A 19043-nucleotide genomic window follows, 5' to 3' on the forward strand; every position below is an offset into this window, starting at 1 on the left:
GGTTTTGTAAGCGTTGTGACAATAATACAACAATGCATTGGCAGAAAATGTACTTTTAATACTTAAGTATTTTTAAAAGCAAGTACTTCAGTACTTTAACTTAAGTTAAAATTTGACTGGACAACATTCACTTGTATCGGAGTAACATTTGACCAGTGTGATCTGTACTTTGACTTAAGTAATGAAGTTGTGTACTTTGTCCACCTCTCATATTAGATGAAAAAATATCTCGGTTAGAGATTCACGGTTTATTACTCTTGGTACCATTATAGTATTTGTCAGAAATTCTTCATATAATTTATCTCTAATCATTCCAACTTATCCATTTTCCAGCGTTCTTTTACAGTCAAAGATGATGACGTGACCTACAGCAATATGGTATGAATAAAATGTATTAATAAAAATGAAAATTATATTTTAAAAAATGATCTTATTTGAATACTGGTTTCCTAATAGAGTTTACCTACTGACGGTTTTTATGACCAAAGTACGTATTTGCATTATCTCTAATCATGATAACTGATCCATTTCCAGGGTTCTCTAACAGTCAAGGACAATGACGCGACCTATGGCAATGTGGTATGGGAAAATTTTTTATTTACAAGCTGGTTTCATGACTAAATGCTGGATTTTACTTTGTGGTAGCTTTTATAACCGAAGAAAACTCAGCCTAGTAGTAATCAGATATTTTCACTGTGCTATATCTGCCCCATTTCCCAGCGTTCTCCAAGAATCAGAGATGATGCAGTGGTCTACAGCATGGTGATTCAAGAGTAAGAGGTGAGGAACTCTTAAACAGAAGGACAAAATCCACTGATGTCGGACTATTGATTCATCTTTAATAATCAGTTTATCTCGAGCAGGATCAGGGTGGATCCAGAGCCAATCCTGGGAACACTGGATGCAGGGCAGAAATACACCCTGGATGGAATACATGGAAGTCCACGCACTCAAACACTGATTCACACCAAAGGGGCACTTTAAAGAAACCAATCTACCTACAAGCATGTTTTTTTTTTTGCGTAGGAGAAATTAGAAGAACTTGCAAAACTATAAGTCTGTGTGAAGGCTCTCAGTCATCCAGGTCATAGTAAATTGTAGGTGCTAAAGAAGGCAACTGGACTTGCTTGAAATTCTTGACGTAATGATGACAGAGAGAGCCAATGACCCACAGATCACCCTAAAGACTATTTAGGCTGCTAATACCGTTCACACCTGGCCCTCAGCGAGCCACACCTACAGGATGACTCAATGACCCAGGTGACCCAGAGTGGTTAGGACAATTATTTCACAGCTTCAAAATTTCACATAGGCCAATATTTCTGTTTAGTCATGGTTTACTCTCAATGAAATGTTACATTTAAAACCAATTTTGAATAAACCGATCATACTGCAATACAGATTTCATGGTTGCACTTTTTGAACACATGTTCACCGATTATGTGGCCCTCGGTAACCTATAAATTCAATGATGTGGCCCTCTATGAAAATGAGTTTGACACCCCTGCACTAGAGGATACATACCTGGAACTCCCCACTAGTCAGACAGAACTGAAGAAGCCTTTCAGACGAGAGGTGAAACGTCTTCAAGAATTTCAAGCAAGTCCATTTCTTTAGCACCTATGGTAAACAAGACATACAGCCATTAACAAGAACTCAGATCAAACCCCAAAACGTGGAGGCTTGGTGCCACCATGACGCCCATGGACGACTTCCTTTACTTTGTAGAAAATAAATTTGAACTGGAAATGTTAAAATGAAAGTGGTTCTATCAAGAATAAGGTTTTGTGGATGGTTAACGGTTCTATCTTTCTAAAGTGGACCTACGTAGATCATTTTCTGCCAGAGAAACTCTCTGTTGTAGTTTTCTGCAAGGAACTATTAATAATTTATTGCAAATGCATCAATCAATTAATCTTTCAAGGCCAATTCACATTGAAGAAAGATGGATTTTTTTTTTGTATCAATCAATGCTGAAATGTACAACTATCATATTAAGATTGTGACATTAGAAGTTATTTTGCTGTTGTCAAATTGGGCTCATTCTTTTGCTCTGCTGAGTCATTAGCACTTAGACATAAGAAAAACCTAGACAAAACAAAACTGCGTGATTAAATAGGAATGCAAAGCATAAAGTGTGTGTAGATTGCAAAGAATATCACTTTAAATATACAGTGTAGTGTATATATCACACAAACAGTGGATATAAGAAGTGTACACAACTCATTAAAATGATCGGTTTTTCTGATGTAAAAAACATAAGATCACAATAAATAATTTCAAAACTTTTCCCACCTTTAATGTGACCTATAACCTGTACAATTCAACTGAAAAACAAACAAATCTGTTAGGGGGAAAAACATCTCATTATCTGTAGCTGCTTTATCCTGTTCTACAGGGTCGCAGGCAAGCTGGAGCCTATCCCAGCTGACTACAGGCGAAAGGCGGGGTACACCCTGGACAAGTCGCCAGGTCATCACAGGGCTGACACATAGACACAGACAACCATTCACACTCACATTCACACCTACAGTCAATTTAGAGTCACCAGTTAACCTAACCTGCATGTCTTTGGACTGTGGGGGAAACCAGAGCACCCGGAGGAAACCCACGCGGACAACATGCAAACTCCGCACAGAAAAGCCCTCGCTGGCCACGGGACTTGAACCCAGACCTTTTTGCTATGAGGCGACAGTGCTAACCACTACACCACCATGCCGCCTGGGGGAAAAACATCTCATCTCATCTCATCTCATTATCTCTAGCCGCTTTATCCTTCTACAGGGTCGCAGGCAAGCTGGAGCCTATCCCAGCTGACTACAGGCGAAAGGCGGGGTACACCCTGGACAAGTCGCCAGGTCATCACAGGGCTGACACATAGACACAGACAACCATTCACACTCACATTCACACCTACAGTCAATTTAGAGTCACCAGTTAACCTAACCTGCATGTCTTTGGACTGTGGGGGAAACCAGAGCACCCGGAGGAAACCCACGCGGACAACATGCAAACTCCGCACAGAAAAGCCCTCGCTGGCCACGGGACTTGAACCCAGACCTTTTTGCTATGAGGCGACAGTGCTAACCACTACACCACCATGCCGCCTGGGGGAAAAACATAAAAAATCAAAAATGTACAATAAGCTGGTTGCGTAAGTGTGCACACCCTTAAACTAATACTTTGTTGAAGCACCTTTTGATTTAATTACAGCATTCAGTCTTTTTGGGTCAGAGTCTATCAGCCTGCCACATCTAGACTTGGCAATATTTACCCACTCGCCCTTGCAAAAGCGCTCCAAATCTGTCAGATTGTGAGGGCATCTCTTGTGCACAGCCCTCTTCAGGTCACCCCACAGATTTTCAATTGGATTTAGGTCTGGGCTCTGGCTGGGCCATTCCAAAACTTTTTTAGGGTCATTGTTGTGCTGAAAGATGAAATTCCTCTTCATCTTCAGCTTTCTAGCAGACACCTGAAGGTTTTGGGCCAAAATTGACTGGTATTTAGAACTGTTCATAATTCCCTCCACCTTGACTAAAGCTCCTGTTCCAACTGAAGAAAAACAACCCCAAAACATGATGCTGCCACCACCATGCTTCACCGTGGGTATGGGGTTCTTTTGGTGATGCGCAGTGTTGTTTTTGCACCAAACATACCTTTTGGAATTGTGGCCAAAAAGTTCAACCTTGGTTTCATCAGACCATAACACATTTTCCCACATGCTATTGGGAGAGTTGTATATTTTTTTTTTTTGCAAAATTTAGCCGGGCCTGGATGTTTTTCTTTGACCCTACCTCATAGTCCAGACATATGGAGAATACGGGAGATTGTCGTCACATGTAGTACACAACCAGCACTTGCCAGAAATTCCTGCAGCTCCTTCAGTGTTGCTGTAGGCCTCTCAGCGGCCTCTTGGCAGCCTCCCTGACCAGTTTTTGTCTTGGCTTTTCATCAATTTTGGAGGGACGTCCAGTTCTCGGTAACATAACTGTTGTCCCATATTTTCTCCACTTCTTCTTGATGACTGTCTTCACTGTGCTCCATGGTATATCTAATGCCATGGAAATGTTTTTGTACCCTTCTCCTGACTGATACCTTTCAACAATGAGATCCCTTTGATGCTTTGTAAGCTCTCTGTGAACCCTGGCTTTTGCTGGAGGATGCAGCTGAGTAAATGTCTGAACTTTATTTGGGGTTAATCAGAGTCATTTTACTTGATGGCAGGTGTGAACCCAAAAAGACTGAATTAAATCAAAAGGTGCTTCAACAAAGTATTAGTTTCAGGGTGTGCACACTTATGCAACCTGCTTATTGTACGTTTTTTATGTTTTCCCCCCTAACAGATTTGTTTTTTTTTTCCAATTGAATTGTACAGGTTATAGGTCACATTAAAGGTGGGAAAAGTTTTGAAATAATTTATCGTGGTCTCATTTTTTTTTTAGATCAGAAAAACCTATCATTTTAACAGGGTGTGTGCACTTTTTATACCCTCTATCTATCTGTCTATCTATGATCACCATGTGACGTGTTCTTACTGGAAATTTATTATCATTTAAAGCACACTGTGGTTTTGATGTTAACAAGAAGAGGAACTGCTCAAGGTGTTACAGACACAGTATCAGCTTTGGGCAGTGGTGACTCAACAGTTAAGGCTCTGCAGTGCTGATCAGAAGGTCAGGGATTCAAGCCCTAGCACTGATACTAGCTGCCACTTTTGGGCCTTTGAGCAAGGCCCTTAACCCTTTCTACTCCAGGGGCACTGTATCATGGCTAACCCTGAACACTGACCCCATGGGCTTCCTAATGAGCTGCAATATGCAAAGAAAAGAATGTTACTGTGCTGTAATATATATATATGTGTGTGTGTGTGTGACAAATAAAGGCTTCCTCTCCTTCTAAATCAGGAACAAGACGCAAGAAAACCTTATGTTTTATTCAATTCAACATCAACAAATGACAAATGTAACATGATTTTGATTTCTACATACAATAGTTCTACAGAGAATCACCCAGATAGAAAAAGACCACTTGAAGAAGAAAAAGGCTTGGAAGTTTTCTCAGAGTGATATAATATTATTGTATTATAGTTAAGGAAGGACTAACGCATGGGGTTTTTCATAATGTGTAGTCTTTTTTATGACCACAAATGGAATTTTTACCTCCACCAGTTTTGTTGGAGGAGGTTATGTTTTTGCTTCCGTTTGTTTGCCTTTTCCCAACATAACTCAAAAAGTAGTGAACGGATTTTGATTAAATTTGAAGGAAAGGTGGGCCATAGGCCAAGGAACAATTGATTGGATTTTGATGCAGATCCAGATATGTATGTGGATTCAGGATTTTTTTTTTGTCTATTCCCAAAGTAACTCAAAAAGTAGTGAACAAATTTCAATGAAATTTGGTGTCCAGGTTTAGTATTATCCTAGGTTCAAGTGATTTGATTTTGGTGATATGTGACTTAGTGGAAGTATGAAGTCTACCGAGTGCCCTTCTAGTTAAATTATGTGGTCGTTTCAGGTTCTCCAGGTATAATTATAAATACAGATGAAAATTCAGATCTCCAGATGTACAGTGGATATAAAAAAGTGCACACACCCCATTAAATTGACAGGTTTTTCTGATGTTAAAAAAAATTGAGACCACGATAAATTATTTCAAAACTTTTCCCACCTTTAATGTGACCTATAACCTGTACAATTCAATTGAAAAACAAACAAATCTGTTAGGGGGAAAAACTTAAAAAAAAAAAAGTACAATAAGCTGGTTGCATAAGTGTGCACACCCTGAAACTAATACTTTGTTGAAACACCTTTTGATTTAATTACAGCATTCAGTCTTTTTGGGTTCACACCAGCCATCAATTAAAATGACTCTGATTAACCCCAAATAAAGTTCAGACATTTACTCAGTTGCATCCTCCAGCAAAAGCCAGGGTTCACAGAGAGCTTACAAAGCATCAAAGGGATCTCATTGTTGAAAGGTATCAGTCAGGAGAAGGGTACAAAAACATTTCCATGGCATTAGATATACCATGGAGCACAGTGAAGACAGTCATCAAGAAGAAGTGGAGAAAATATGGGACAACAGTGACATTACCGAGAACTGGACGTCCCTCCAAAATTGATGAAAAGACAAGATGAAAACTGGTCAGGGAGGCTGCCAAGAGGCCTACAGCAACACTGAAGGAGCTGTAGGAATTTCTGGCAAGTGCTGGTTGTGTACTACATGTGACAACAATCTCCCGTATTCTCCATATGTCTGGACTATGAGGTAGGGTCAAAGAAAAACATCCAGGCTCGGCTAAATTTTGCAAAAAAAACCCCAAAAAAACATCAGCTCTCCCAAAAGCATGTGGGAAAATGTGTTATGGTCTGATGAAACCAAGGTTGAACTTTTTGGCCACGATTCCAAAACGTATACAGTATTTGGTGCAAAATCAACAGTGCACATCACCAAAAGAACCCCATACCCACGGTGAAGCATGGTGGTGGCAGCATCATGTTTTGGGGTTGTTTTTCTTCAGCTGGAACAGGGGCTTTAGTCAAGGTGGAGGGAATTATGAACAGTTCTAAATACCAGTCAGTTTTGGCCCAAAACCTTAAGGTGTCTGCTAGAAAGCTGAAGATGAAGAGGAATTTCATCTTTCAGCACAACAATGACCCCAAAAAAGTTTTGGAATGGCCCAGCCAGAGCCCAGACCTAAATCCAATTAAAAATCTGTGGGGTGACCTGAAGAGGGCTGTGCACAAGAGAAGCCCTCGCAATCTGACAGATTTGGAGCACTTTTGCAAGGACGAGTGGGCAAATATTGCCAAGTCTAGATGTGGCAGGCTGATAGACTCTGACCCAAAAAGACTGAATGCTGTAATTAAATCAAAAGGTGCTTCAACAAAGTATTAGTTTAAGGGTGTGCACACTTATGGAACCAGCTTATTGTCCGTTTTTTAGTTTTTATGTTTTTCCCCCTAACAGATTTGTTTGTGTTTCAATTGAATTGTACAGGTTATAGGTCACAGTAAAGCTGGGAAAAGTTTTGAAATAATTTATCGTGGTTTCTTTCTTTCTTTCTTTTACATCAGAAAAAACGATCATTTTAACAGGGTGTGTACACTTTTTATATCCACTGTAAGTTCTTATGAGAACTTTCACAGAGCCTTTCACAGGTCTGGACTTCACACATCAACATTTTTTTTTAACGCATCTAAAAGAAATCTCATAAGCTGATTATAAAAATGGTGGTGAATTTCTGAACTTATTGATGGCACTGACCATGTTGTGCAAACCCTCGCTTAGTTTGACATGAATCTAAAAAAAAACTAGAAAAGCTCTACTGTGTATAGCATGTGTCTGCATTGTAAGGCATGGAATGATGTCTGTCTGGAAAAAAGTCAATCAGCAGACTTTAATGCAATTGAGCAACATTCAGTTCAGCTCTTGAAGATGAGATTGAAAGGAAAAACCCTCCAAAACAAATGACAGCTGGAGGAAGCTGCAGTTCAAGCCTGGAAAAGCATGACAGAAGAAGAATGTAACGGTTTGCTGTTTGTCAGTGGGTCAACAGTGGGATGCAGTTATTGCAAGCAACCAATATGAAGTGTTATTAGCTCATCTGGCCAACAGGCGACAAGCTTATGCCATCATGTGTTGTCCGTCATCGGGCGTCGTCCACATTTCATGACAATCGCATCTTCTCTCTCTCAATTCTTCACCGATTTTGATTCTTTTTGACATGAAGGTAGGGGTACCTAGGGTGCATATAACTTCTACCCAAATTTGCTTCATTACAATTATTAATGAAGTTATGGACTAATTAAGCCTTAATGAGCAGTTTAACAAAAATCACTTCTTCTTAGACACCGCCTGCCGGAGGGGCCGATGAAAGGGGCCTTGTCAGAATGACGATGCGCCCACCGCTACTGTCCCTGAGTCCGATCCTGAACCAGATCCTGAGGCCTTGGACTCTGACCGGTCAGAGGAGTTCTGACCCTCCACTGGTATTCCCCCTCCTCCTGCCTGTCTTTGTGGATCTGTGGCTAGGGACTTCTGGAGCTGTCCCTTGGGGGGGGGGGGGGGGGGTTCTGTCATGGTCCTACCTGTGGGCTTCTCTCTTCAGGTAACATCTCCACTCACCATTACTGGCCATGCCCACACTCACTTCCTCTTATTATCTTTCAGTGACTGTCATTGGCTGTTGCTGATCACCTGCTTCCCCCCTGTGTGTATTTAAGCTGCAGTCCTCCCAAGCTTCTGTGTCAGATCGTCTGCAACTCTCAGCCTGATAACCTGCTCTGTGTTCCAACTACTCTGACTCCTGAAATTATCCTGTTCCATCTGACTCTGTCTGCTCTCCAGCCCCGGTAACCTGATCTGCCTTCCGTTCTGTCAACTCTGCCTCTTGCCTGCCTCTCCTGTACCTTCGCCTGATCTCCAGCTCGCTTAGCCCTGCTGCTCGCCTGCCTCTCCATCTGCCTGGTCCTGCTCTCTAACTCCTGCCTGCTGTGGTACTGCTTGCTGGGAGACTGCCTGAAACCCAAGTACTGTCAGCCTACAGCCACACCTCTCTGACTACGCCTGATCCTGTCAGATCTCAGAAGCTAAGCAGGGTCTGGTCAGTACTTGGATGGGAGACCTCAGATGTCACCACCAGCCATCCCTGCCTCTCAGTTCTCCTGCCACTGGACTTCACCCACACACATTCTCCCAAATCCCTTTTCCCCTGTTATTAATAAACTGTGGTTTGAGCGCATTTGATCTCCTCTCCTGTTTGGTCCCTGATAGGAAACCCCAGACATCAACAGTGCAACTCAGTGATGAAGAGAGAAGAAACTTCAGTGTGCAGATAAATGGACTGAAGAAGAGTGATGCTGGCTGGTACTGGTGCAGAGCAGGAGATCTACAGGTTCCTGTCCACATCAAGGTCACTGATCCATCACCAGGTATCATCACATACACTGATCTCTACTTTAAACACATGATGAGATCGAAATCACATTGATTATTTTTCTGTTTCTTAGTTTTGACTACAGCAGTGACTACAAGATGTCAGTACTTCCATGTAAGTAGGAAAGCTCCGTTTTATTTCAGCATGGTTTTCTCCTCTGTAGTTTTACAGCTTTTCCAGATTTATTAACGAATTCAAAGAAGGTGTGCTTAACGTGCAAAACAAACACCCCATTATTTAATCTTTTGACCAGTACATAAGATCATTTGAGCAGAACCTGAGACATTATCTTGCGAGATCTACTTTCTCATGTCATAAGACCTTAAACTCAGTGATGCATGAATGAGCAGATGTTCTTACTAAGTTTATATTGTTTTTGTGAGTGAATTAAATTAAATTGTATATTAAATTGTGAGCTTGAAATAGCAAATTTAAGCATGAATAAAGTAGTGAAATCTTACACATTTATGAAGATCCTGTAGCCACATTAAATTAAACCGCACAAGGTTTAGGACACTGTGTATAAGAAAAGCTTTAGTGCCCTATCCACCCTTACAAAAAAGAAGTGTGCTTCTACTTCTTTTAAACTAAAAATAAGAGAGTATGCTTTCAGTTTACTTTTTATTTAGAGATATACTTAAAGTTATACATAAGTATACTTGGCTTATACTGAAAAGTATATAGAAAAATCTAAGTATATTAAGCTTATTACTTAAACTTTTGATCAAGATATACTTAACAAAAGTGTAATAAAGTATTAAAATATTTGTGCCTTATGTTTAAGTGTACTCGCCCTGCAGTTGTGTTTATCCTTTTGATAGTAGCCTATAAATACTTCTTTTATTGCCATGCTTTTATACTTTGGCATTTAATACAGTGTTGCTTCAATTTTTGATTTTTAAAGAAAATGAATATGTTCCTAGGCGGCACGGTGGTGTAGTGGTTAGCGCTGTCGCCTCACAGCAAGAAGGTCCTGGGTTCGAGCCCCGGGGCCGGCGAGGGCCTTTCTGTGTGGAGTTTGCATGTTCTCCCCGTGTCCGTGTGGGTTTCCTCCGGGTGCTCCGGTTTCCCCCACAGTCCAAAGACATGCAGGTTAGGTTAACTGGTGACTCTAAATTGACCGTAGGTGTGAATGTGAGTGTGAATGGTTGTCTGTGTCTGTGTCAGCCCTGTGATGACCTGGCGACTTGTCCAGGGTGTACCCCGCCTTTCGCCCGTAGTCAGCTGGGATAGGCTCCAGCTTGCCTGCGACCCTGTAGAAGGATAAAGCGGCTAGAGATAATGAATGAATGAATGAATGAATGAATGAATATGTTCTTAATCCTGAGTAGAGTAGAGTGGGGCAATACGCCCCCGTGGGGTAATACGCCCCCGGCCTGTTTTACCCAAAATAACCACCAGATGGCGGAAAGTTACATTTCTATTGTTGCTATGGCTTGCCTTGACAACGGGGATATACAAATATCCACTGTGGATCGCATATCAGCAACGCAGCGGAGAGAAATCAAATTTCATGGTAAGTGATATAATTTTCAGATATCAGTAAAACTGTATTTAGATAGCTGCTATTTCGTCAGATATCACAGCTGTGTATGTGGTATGAGTAGACAAGTCAGTACATTAAAAAAAATACATTAAGTATAAAAAGTTGAATCACATTTTGAAAGTAAGACCCTTTTTTGTAAAAGTGTAGTCTGTGGGGTAAAACGCCCCCTTAATGGCGGGGTAAATGGCCGCCAGGGGGCATCGTTTCCTTTTATCATAATTACTGTATTTCATACATTTCTGAATAGCAGATACATAGTTTTTAATAACATCTTGCTTACCTGGTTGAGTAAAGCAAGTAATTTGAACTTAATATTAAAAATAATTGAAATTAAAAAAAATTGAAATTAAAATGCTAAATATAATAAAATAATGCATCTATTAATTAATTCAGGGATATTTTCTTGTTTGTTTCACATTATAGGCTTAAGTAAACACTTTTGCTATCCAAACAGCTTTTTTTGAGTGAGGGGGCCTATTGCCCCACCTCAGGGGGCCTTTTACCCCACTGGGGGGGGTAAAAGGCCCCCTTGGCATAATGTTTGTTTTTGTTAAAAAAAAATTAAGTATTAACTTTAGGCAAACTTTAGGTGGCATTATTGTTCATGTCACTGTTGTCAAAAACTATGATTAAAACTAAACACATGGTTCAGTTCATCTTGGAGAAAAACTGAATTTTCCTTAAGGGGGGCTTTTCCCCCACTCTATCTGTTGTTATTTTGTGAATTCTTACCTTTATAACTTCATTGTACCTTAAGGCACAAAACACTTAAGTTGTCTACTTGTAGTGTGCATGAGGTAAGGGTTCGGGCTAGAAAACTAATAGTATACCTAGAAGGGGAATTGCAGTATTTTTCGGATGAGCCTTTTGGATGAGAGGTGAAACGTCTTCAAGAATCTTCAAGCAAGTCCAGTTGCTCTCTTTTACCACCCACAGAATTGCAGTATACTTCAAAACTAAAAAGTGGACTAGATGTACAGTATATAACCAGTAACTAATAGTATATTTCCAATATGCTATAAAGTATACTTTTATGAACTAAAAAGTGGACTAGAAGTGTGTAACAAGTAAACCAATAGGATATTTCCAGTATACTAAGTACACTTTAGTAAAGTAAAAAGTGGACTAGAAGTATAAAACAAGTAAACTCATAGTACAGTATATTTCCAGTATATTATGAAGTATGTTTTTGTAAACTAAAGAGTGGACTACAAGTATAAAACTAGTAAACTATTAGTATATAAGTTTACTTGTGGTATACTTGCAGTACAAAAAAAAAGTCGTATACTCAGAGTTTACTTCTCTTAGTCTACTTTTTATAAACTAAAAGTGGGCCGATTTAGTCCCAAGCAGCATTTGATTAGTTTACTTACAACTTTCCTATAAGTACATTGATATCAGTATACTTGGAACACAAAAGTATCCTTAAGGAAATATACTTTAACTTTACTTAAGTATACTTAATAAAATTAACTTGAAGTATACTTCTTTTTGATAAGGGGAACTTGAAACATTATCTTGCGTGATAAGGGGAACTTGAAACATTATCTTGCGTGATCTACTTTCTCATGTCATAAGACCATAAGCTCAGTGATGCATGAAATGAGCAGATGTTCTTACTAAGTATATCTCTTTTTTTGTAATTGAATTAAATTAAATTGTATATTAAATTGTGAGCTTGAAATAGCAAATTAAACATGAATAAAGTCGCGAGATCTTAAACATTGATTATGATCCTGTAGCCACGTTAAATTAAACCGCACGTGGTTTACGACACTGTGCACAAGAAAAGCTTTAGTGCCCTATCCAGGCCTCTCTGTGCATCCTGTATGTGGGGTTTCTCAAACTAGGGATATATATAATATAAATTATATAAACTAGGGATTGTTTGACTTACTTAATGTAAGAGATAGTCAAGTGCTAGTAAGAGGATGGAAATTGGAAAATGACCAAATTAAGTTTAAAAAAGTATATATGGCAAAGCAGTGACCATGACTAAGTACAATACCAGTCAAAAGTTTGGACACACCTTCTAATTCAAAAGTTTTTTTCTTTATTTGTATTAATGAGACGACAAGTCATGTTTGAAAGTAATGATGGAAAGAAATGTACATTACTCACAGCTTCAGGGTCCCGGGTTTGAGCCTGAGGTCTGGTTACTGTCTGTTCATGTTCTCCTTCCTCTCAAAAACATGCCAGTTGGATGAATGAATAAGTGATTAAATGAATGAATGAATAATCTACACTGAAACTGATTCAGCCAGTCTGTGCTAACAAATGTGTGTCTACTGTATAGAGGACCTGTGATCCATTGGTACCTGGTGTCTGTTCTTTTGCTACTGGTGATACTGGTCATCATCAGCAGCAGCAGCAGCAGCAGCAGCATACAAAGAAAGAAATGCAGTAAGTGTCCCTGGTGTGTCATTCGTTTTGCATTTTTGTGCAGCAGCAGGATCATGCCAGTTAACCATATTATCTTAAACAGACATGACAGAGGTGTTGGGAGAATCCGTTCGCTGGAGGTTTATGAACAAGAAATTCCACAATCCAAAACTCAACATCCAAACAATACAGTGTTTCTGAAACCAGAGGACAAATCCAAAGTGTAGTCAGATAAATCAGCCAGGAGTCAAAACACTGTATACAGTTGTGGTCAGAAGTTTACATACAGTGACATAAATGTCATTGCAATATTTCCATTCATCCATCTGTAGCCGCCTATCCTGTCCTACAGGGTCATAGGCAAGCTGGAGCCTATCCCAGCTGACTACGGGCGAGAGGCGGGGTACACCCTGGACAAGTCACCAGGTCATCGCAGGGCTGACACATAGACACAGACAACCATTCACACTCACATTCACACCTACGGTCAATTTAGAGTCACCAGTTAACCTAACCTGCATGTCTTTGGAAGGTGGGGGAAACCGGAGCACCCGGAGAAAACCCACGCGAACATGGGTGCTCTGGTTTCCCTCACAGTCCAAAGACATGCAGGTTAGGCTAATTGGTGGCTCTAAATTGACCGTAGGTGTGAATGTGAGTGTGAATGGTTGTTTGTCTCTGTACCAGCCCTGCGATGACCTGGCGACTTGTCCAGGGTGTACCCTGCCTCTCACCCATAGTCAGCTGGGATAGGCTCCAGCTTGCCCGCGACCCTGTACAGGATAAGTGGCTACAGATAATGGATGGATGTTTGATTAATATAATTGGGCAGGGGGTCGTCGGGACATTTGGCACTTTTTTAAAAATCAGTTATTATTTCATAAAGAGCCAAAATATCTCCTTTTGGTTACGCCGGATAAGATTAGAGTTACATTTCGGTGTAGCATTGCATTAATCAGCTGCATTAATAGTTATATCATATTCTTATATTAATTATTATTCATAAACATTTATTAAATATTATTGATGCTTTAACAAAGCAATTTCTTACATCCACAGTCTTCAGTATCAAAACATAATGAGCAGGACACAACCTACAGCTTTGTAAATATTCCTCCCAAAAAGAAAACTGTGAGTAAATTCCTTTAACTGAAGTCTATATAAATCCATTATAACCAGTTTACTCACTAATCTGCCGGGGACTGGTTTGATATTGAGACTCTTATTCATCTTTATTTGTGTCCTGTTCTAGGTGTCTCCAAATTATGTTGATAATCAGACCATCTACAGCACCGTGGTTGTCTAGTAAGAGGTGTGTGATAAATATATATTCTTATGTCGGGTAAAAGTGCAAAGCTTTCACACAGCAACTGTATTTATTGTCTTTAGAGACTAACTTGCTGTTTTTGTGGAAGGAAACTGTGGCTGGTGCCTCAAGGATCATGACTGGGTCTCGTGTTCATATTCATCCTGAACAAACCCCATCAAGACAAAGACAACATGCTCCACACCCATACCCCAGATTTACATCATAGTCACATGACCCTCAGGTCATTCAGAAAAGACCAGTTTCACTCTCAGAACATAAAGTACCTTATTGTAAGTTTAGGCCTGCAACGGCTTGGGAACACACAGTGGTGCTTGAAAGTTTGTGAACCCTTTAGAATTTTCTATATTTCTGCATAAATATGACCTCAACCATCATCAGTTTTTCACACAAGTCCTAAAAGTAGATCAAAAGAACCCAGTTAAATAAATGACACAAAAATACTATACTTGGTCATTTATTTATTGAGGAAAATGATCCAATATTACATAACTGTGAGTGGCAAAAGTATGTGAACCTTTGCTTTCAGTATCAACCTCAACCACCACCAGCAGGCGTCCCGGAGCTACTGGCCAAACGCGAACGGCCGGCCGACTTCCTCCAGATGTAGAGCGCGGAAGCGCTGACGCTGTTGTTCAGGGGTGCACCCCACCTGCTGGAGGACAGCTTGGCGAAGGTCTACATAGATCAGCTGGCGGTCGGCGGGGAGCTGTAGCGCGGCCAGCTGCACCTCGCCCGTTAGCAGGGGGAGGAGGTGCGCCGCGCGCTGTTCCACCGGCCAGCCCGAGGCCTCTGCTGCCTGCTCGAAGAGCATGAGGAAGGCCTTGTGGTCATCATGTGGGCCCATCTTTGTGAGGGTGAGGGTAGAAGGGCCCGCGGTGGTGGAGGTGGTGGACCCTGCCGACGCGAGGAGGTGCCGGAATGCCTGTCGGTCTTCTTGCTGCGCCAGCACCAGGGCCTCGAACCGGTGCTCCTGCTCCTTTCGGAGGGTGACTAGCACCTGGTGCTGGTTCTGCTGGGCCGTGGCGAGGGCGTGGACCAGGTCTGTGAAGGGGGAGGACTTCATGGGGCTGTTCTTTCCTGTGCTCGATCCCGGGTTTCGGCACCACTGTAGCAGTTCATGTGGGTGGAGCACAGAAAGACGGCAGGCCAGAATTAAGTTCCACAAACTCTTTATTTTAGTCTTTTCAGACGTTGTCAACTCTCTAGTCCTGCACACACACACACACCAGTCGTCTGGTTGGGGAGAGAGCTTCCTTCCTCTGCTTTCTCTCTCCTCATATAGGGCGTGGTCACTGGGGAAGACACACAAACACAGATTAACTAACATCAGGTGCAGTGATTCTGCCACTTACCTTCCCTGACTCCGCCCTCCGGTCACAGACCAACGTTTGACCACGCCCCCACTGACACAATTTTACTTCAGTATACTTAATGAAATGAACTTGAAGTATACTTCTTTTTGATAAGGGCAGTGTTGTATGCATCAACAGTTTTTATTTTAACTCTTGCATTAGATTTACCAGTTCATTAATAATCAGCAGAAATGAGTTTTCTGTGGACACATCATTTTTTCTGATATTTGCTTTTTTTTCAAATGAAACTCTTTAAATGGATGTTAAATGTTGCATAAATACAGATTATACCACAACAGTGTTGAATTATCTGTTCTGATGAACCAACATGAAATAACTTCTCACAGATGATCCACAAGATTAACAAGGTGTTGCCAGGCAAAACAAACCTCACCCGGCAGCACTTATTTTATACCTATATGTTGATAATGGTAATATTTCTAATCCTCAGCTGTCAGGTTATAGTCCTATGAAAATCCATGATCTTGAGTTTGACATTTCAAAGTCATTCAAGGTCAAAGGTCATGGTGCACAGCAAAATCCCCAGTGTTGAATTAACACCCAGAGTGTTTATATAGGTCCAATTGGACCTATATAAACACTCTGGGTGTTAATTCAACGCTGAGGAATTTGCTGTGTGCCAAATGAAAGGCCATATGGCACTTCCTATAAGTTGATAATGGTAAATATCTGTCTATCATCAACCGTTTTCAAGTGACAGCCCTCTGAAAATCCGTGATCTTGAGTTTGACCTTTCAAGGTCACTCAAGGGCAAAGATCATGGTGCCAAATTAAAAGGCCATATGGGAGTTCCTATATTCTCATAATAGTAAACATTTGTCTATCGGCAACCGTGTGAGTTATAATGGAAAATAGGGTTTTTTGACCGAAAGGTTGACCTTTCCGGTGACCTTGACCTTCACCTTGACCCGATTACCCCAAAAATTTAATCAGGTAATCGACAGACCATTGCCCACCTAACCTGAAAATTTGAAGTCAATCGGTGCAACCATCTAGACACGAGATTGTTAACAGACAGACACAAACAAACAAGGTCAAAGGTCATGGTGCCAAATGAAAGCCCATATATGACTTCCTATATGTTGACGATAGAGAGATGTTTATCTCTAACCATTTGAGTTATAATGGAAAATATGCAAATTTTAGCAGTGACCTTGACCCCCCCGACATTTGACCCCCAACCGCTAAGAAAACTATGAGAGATACCCTGTCATGTAACATATCAGTGGAAGCAGAATTGTGAGATGAACATTTTGGAATTGGTTTAAAGTAAATATGATGAATATGAAGGAATACATCATGAAAAAATGATTTTGACCTTTTCGGTGACCTTGACCAGATGACCCTCAAAATGTTGGCGGTTCTATTTGAGACCAATGCCCATCTATTCTGAAAGTTTCATTAAGGCTGGTCCAGCTGTTTTTCCATAATATTAACAAACAAACAAACAAACCCAGAGGCGTAGCTAGGATTTTTCAAGGGGGTGTCACACACTGGCAGCCTGAGCACATACCCCCAGGTTTGTAAATGAAAAAATACATTGAATATATTTGAGAAAATAACGCAGTCTTTGCATCATCCTTGCATCTCATGTTGCGAGCTGTCAGATAATGATTAGGCCAAATCAGCTTTATCCGGCAGTGCATGGATAGCGGCTTGACATCTTACCCTAGTCAACCGATGCAGCTTGACCATGCTTTCTAGTGCGATCGTGTTGTGCTTGCGCAGAACTGGATTTTCACGCCCACACCACAGGAAGTCCATACAAGGTTATAGAAACCCTAATGTGGCTGAGGTGACAATCTAGTTTAAAAAGAAATGTTAAAAAAATTACAGTGGGTGCTTTTCTAATATTCTTATGCGGTTATTGAAAAAACATATGGTCTGACAAGGGGGGGGGGGGTCACGGGCACCCCAGGACCCCCCCAGCTACGCTCCTGAAACCCCACCAAAAACAATACCTTGCCCCCTGGTGGACTCCGTCCCGGGTGAGGTAATAAGAAGACATGATGGATAATTAAGTTATTTTGTTGTTGTTAAGTATTTTTAATGCTGTTGTTGACATTTCTGGCTGTGTTACTCTTCTAATGATAATTTCCTCAACTACAACACATTCTTCAGATTCCTGCAGTAAAGAACCCTTGTGAGGACAGAAATAATATTATACATTGCTGATAGGAATGAGACAGTATACACTCGCATTTTATGGTATTTTAAATCATTTTAGAATATGTTCAGTTTTTTATGCATTGTCTTTTGAATTGTGTGTGTGATTAAAAACTAAACCTATACAGAGGACTCCCAGTAATATTATTGATTGTACTGTACATCTATCTATCAGCAATATGTCGTAGTTTTTTTGAGCCCATACCATATAAGAGGAAGTCAGATGAGTTCTCTAGACATGATGTAAAATGGCAATGAACTTACTTATGGCTCTGATGATGTGGTGCAAACCTTCGCTTAGCGTTACATCTCATCTCATCTCATTATCTCTAGCCACTTTATCCTGTTCTACAGGGTCGCAAGCAAGCTGGAGCCTATCCCAGCTGACTACGGGCGAGAGGCGGGGTACACCCTGGACAAGTCGCCAGGTCATCACAGGGCTGACACATAGACATAGACAACCATTCACACCTACGGTCAATTTAGAGTCACCAGTTAACCTAACCTGCATGTCTTTGGACTGTGGGGGAAACCGGAGCACCCGGAGGAAACCCACGCGGACACGGGGAGAACATGCAAACTCCGCACAGAAAGGCCCTCGCCGGCCACGGGGCTCGAACCCAGGACCTTCTTGCTGTGAGGCGACAGCGCTAACCACTACACCACCGTGCCGCCCCTTAGCATTACATGAATTAATAAATCTAGAAAAGCTCTATTGTATATAAATTAAGGGAATTAAACAGGCACTGTAATCCAGAGCAATATACAACATACCCAGAGCCACCTGGGGTTACATGCCTTGCTCAAGGGCACTTCAGCCATTCCTGCTACTCCAGGGAACTAAACCAGCAACCTTTCAGTCCTAAAACTACTTCTCTAACTGTTAGGCCATGGCTTCCCCGAAACCATGTTTCAACATTGTAAGGTATGAAACGATGTACATCTGGCTTCTGGTAGGACTGGTACTGCTGATTCTTCTTCTTCTGCTCAGCGTTATTTTCTTCCAGGCTTTTCAAAGACACCTTTAAATGGACAAACATCCTGAATGAATCATTGACTTTCATTTTCCACCAACAAACAAATCTCCTACAAATGTAAAGATGTCCACATAATTAGGTGCTGCTACCCATTAGTGTCCTCTTGTGAGAAAAGAAAACTAGAGAATCTTGGGACATGATCTAGAATTGTAGTGTAACCAAAATTCAAGACATTAGATGCTACACAAGTAAAAGAAGTATACAGTATCTATACATACACAGGACTAAGGAGAAAAACGAGCAACACTTGTGAACAATGACTGAGCAGGAT

At 41.0% G+C, this 19043-nt stretch overlaps 1 protein-coding gene and 1 long non-coding RNA gene across 3 annotated transcripts in view; both read left to right on the forward strand.

Moving 5' to 3' along the window:
- The window catches only part of LOC132871829 (polymeric immunoglobulin receptor-like), a 227064-nt gene extending 224891 nt beyond the window's left edge, over window positions 1-2173 (forward strand). Inside the window, exons 10-13 of one of the 2 annotated variants that reach the window (XM_060906367.1) lie at window positions 334-378; window positions 535-579; window positions 721-780; window positions 850-2173. In XM_060906367.1, the coding sequence (XP_060762350.1) occupies window positions 334-378; window positions 535-579; window positions 721-777 (147 nt within the window). In that variant the 3' untranslated portion in view covers window positions 778-780; window positions 850-2173. The remainder of the gene's footprint in view (window positions 1-333; window positions 379-534; window positions 580-720; window positions 781-849) is intronic. The other variant, XM_060906366.1, reaches the window with a different exon arrangement.
- Window positions 2174-8269: 6096 nt separating this feature from the next.
- On the forward strand, window positions 8270-16021 carry LOC132871834 (uncharacterized). Its single transcript, XR_009651342.1, has 7 exons — window positions 8270-8354; window positions 8776-8933; window positions 9012-9052; window positions 12781-12887; window positions 13926-13997; window positions 14119-14178; window positions 14282-16021. It is a non-coding gene; the product is annotated as an uncharacterized LOC132871834 (long non-coding RNA).
- The last annotated feature ends 3022 nt before the right edge of the window (window positions 16022-19043 follow it).

Source organism: Neoarius graeffei, chromosome 23 (assembly GCF_027579695.1).
Source record: "Neoarius graeffei isolate fNeoGra1 chromosome 23, fNeoGra1.pri, whole genome shotgun sequence".
NCBI classification, from domain to species: Eukaryota; Metazoa; Chordata; class Actinopteri; order Siluriformes; family Ariidae; genus Neoarius; species Neoarius graeffei.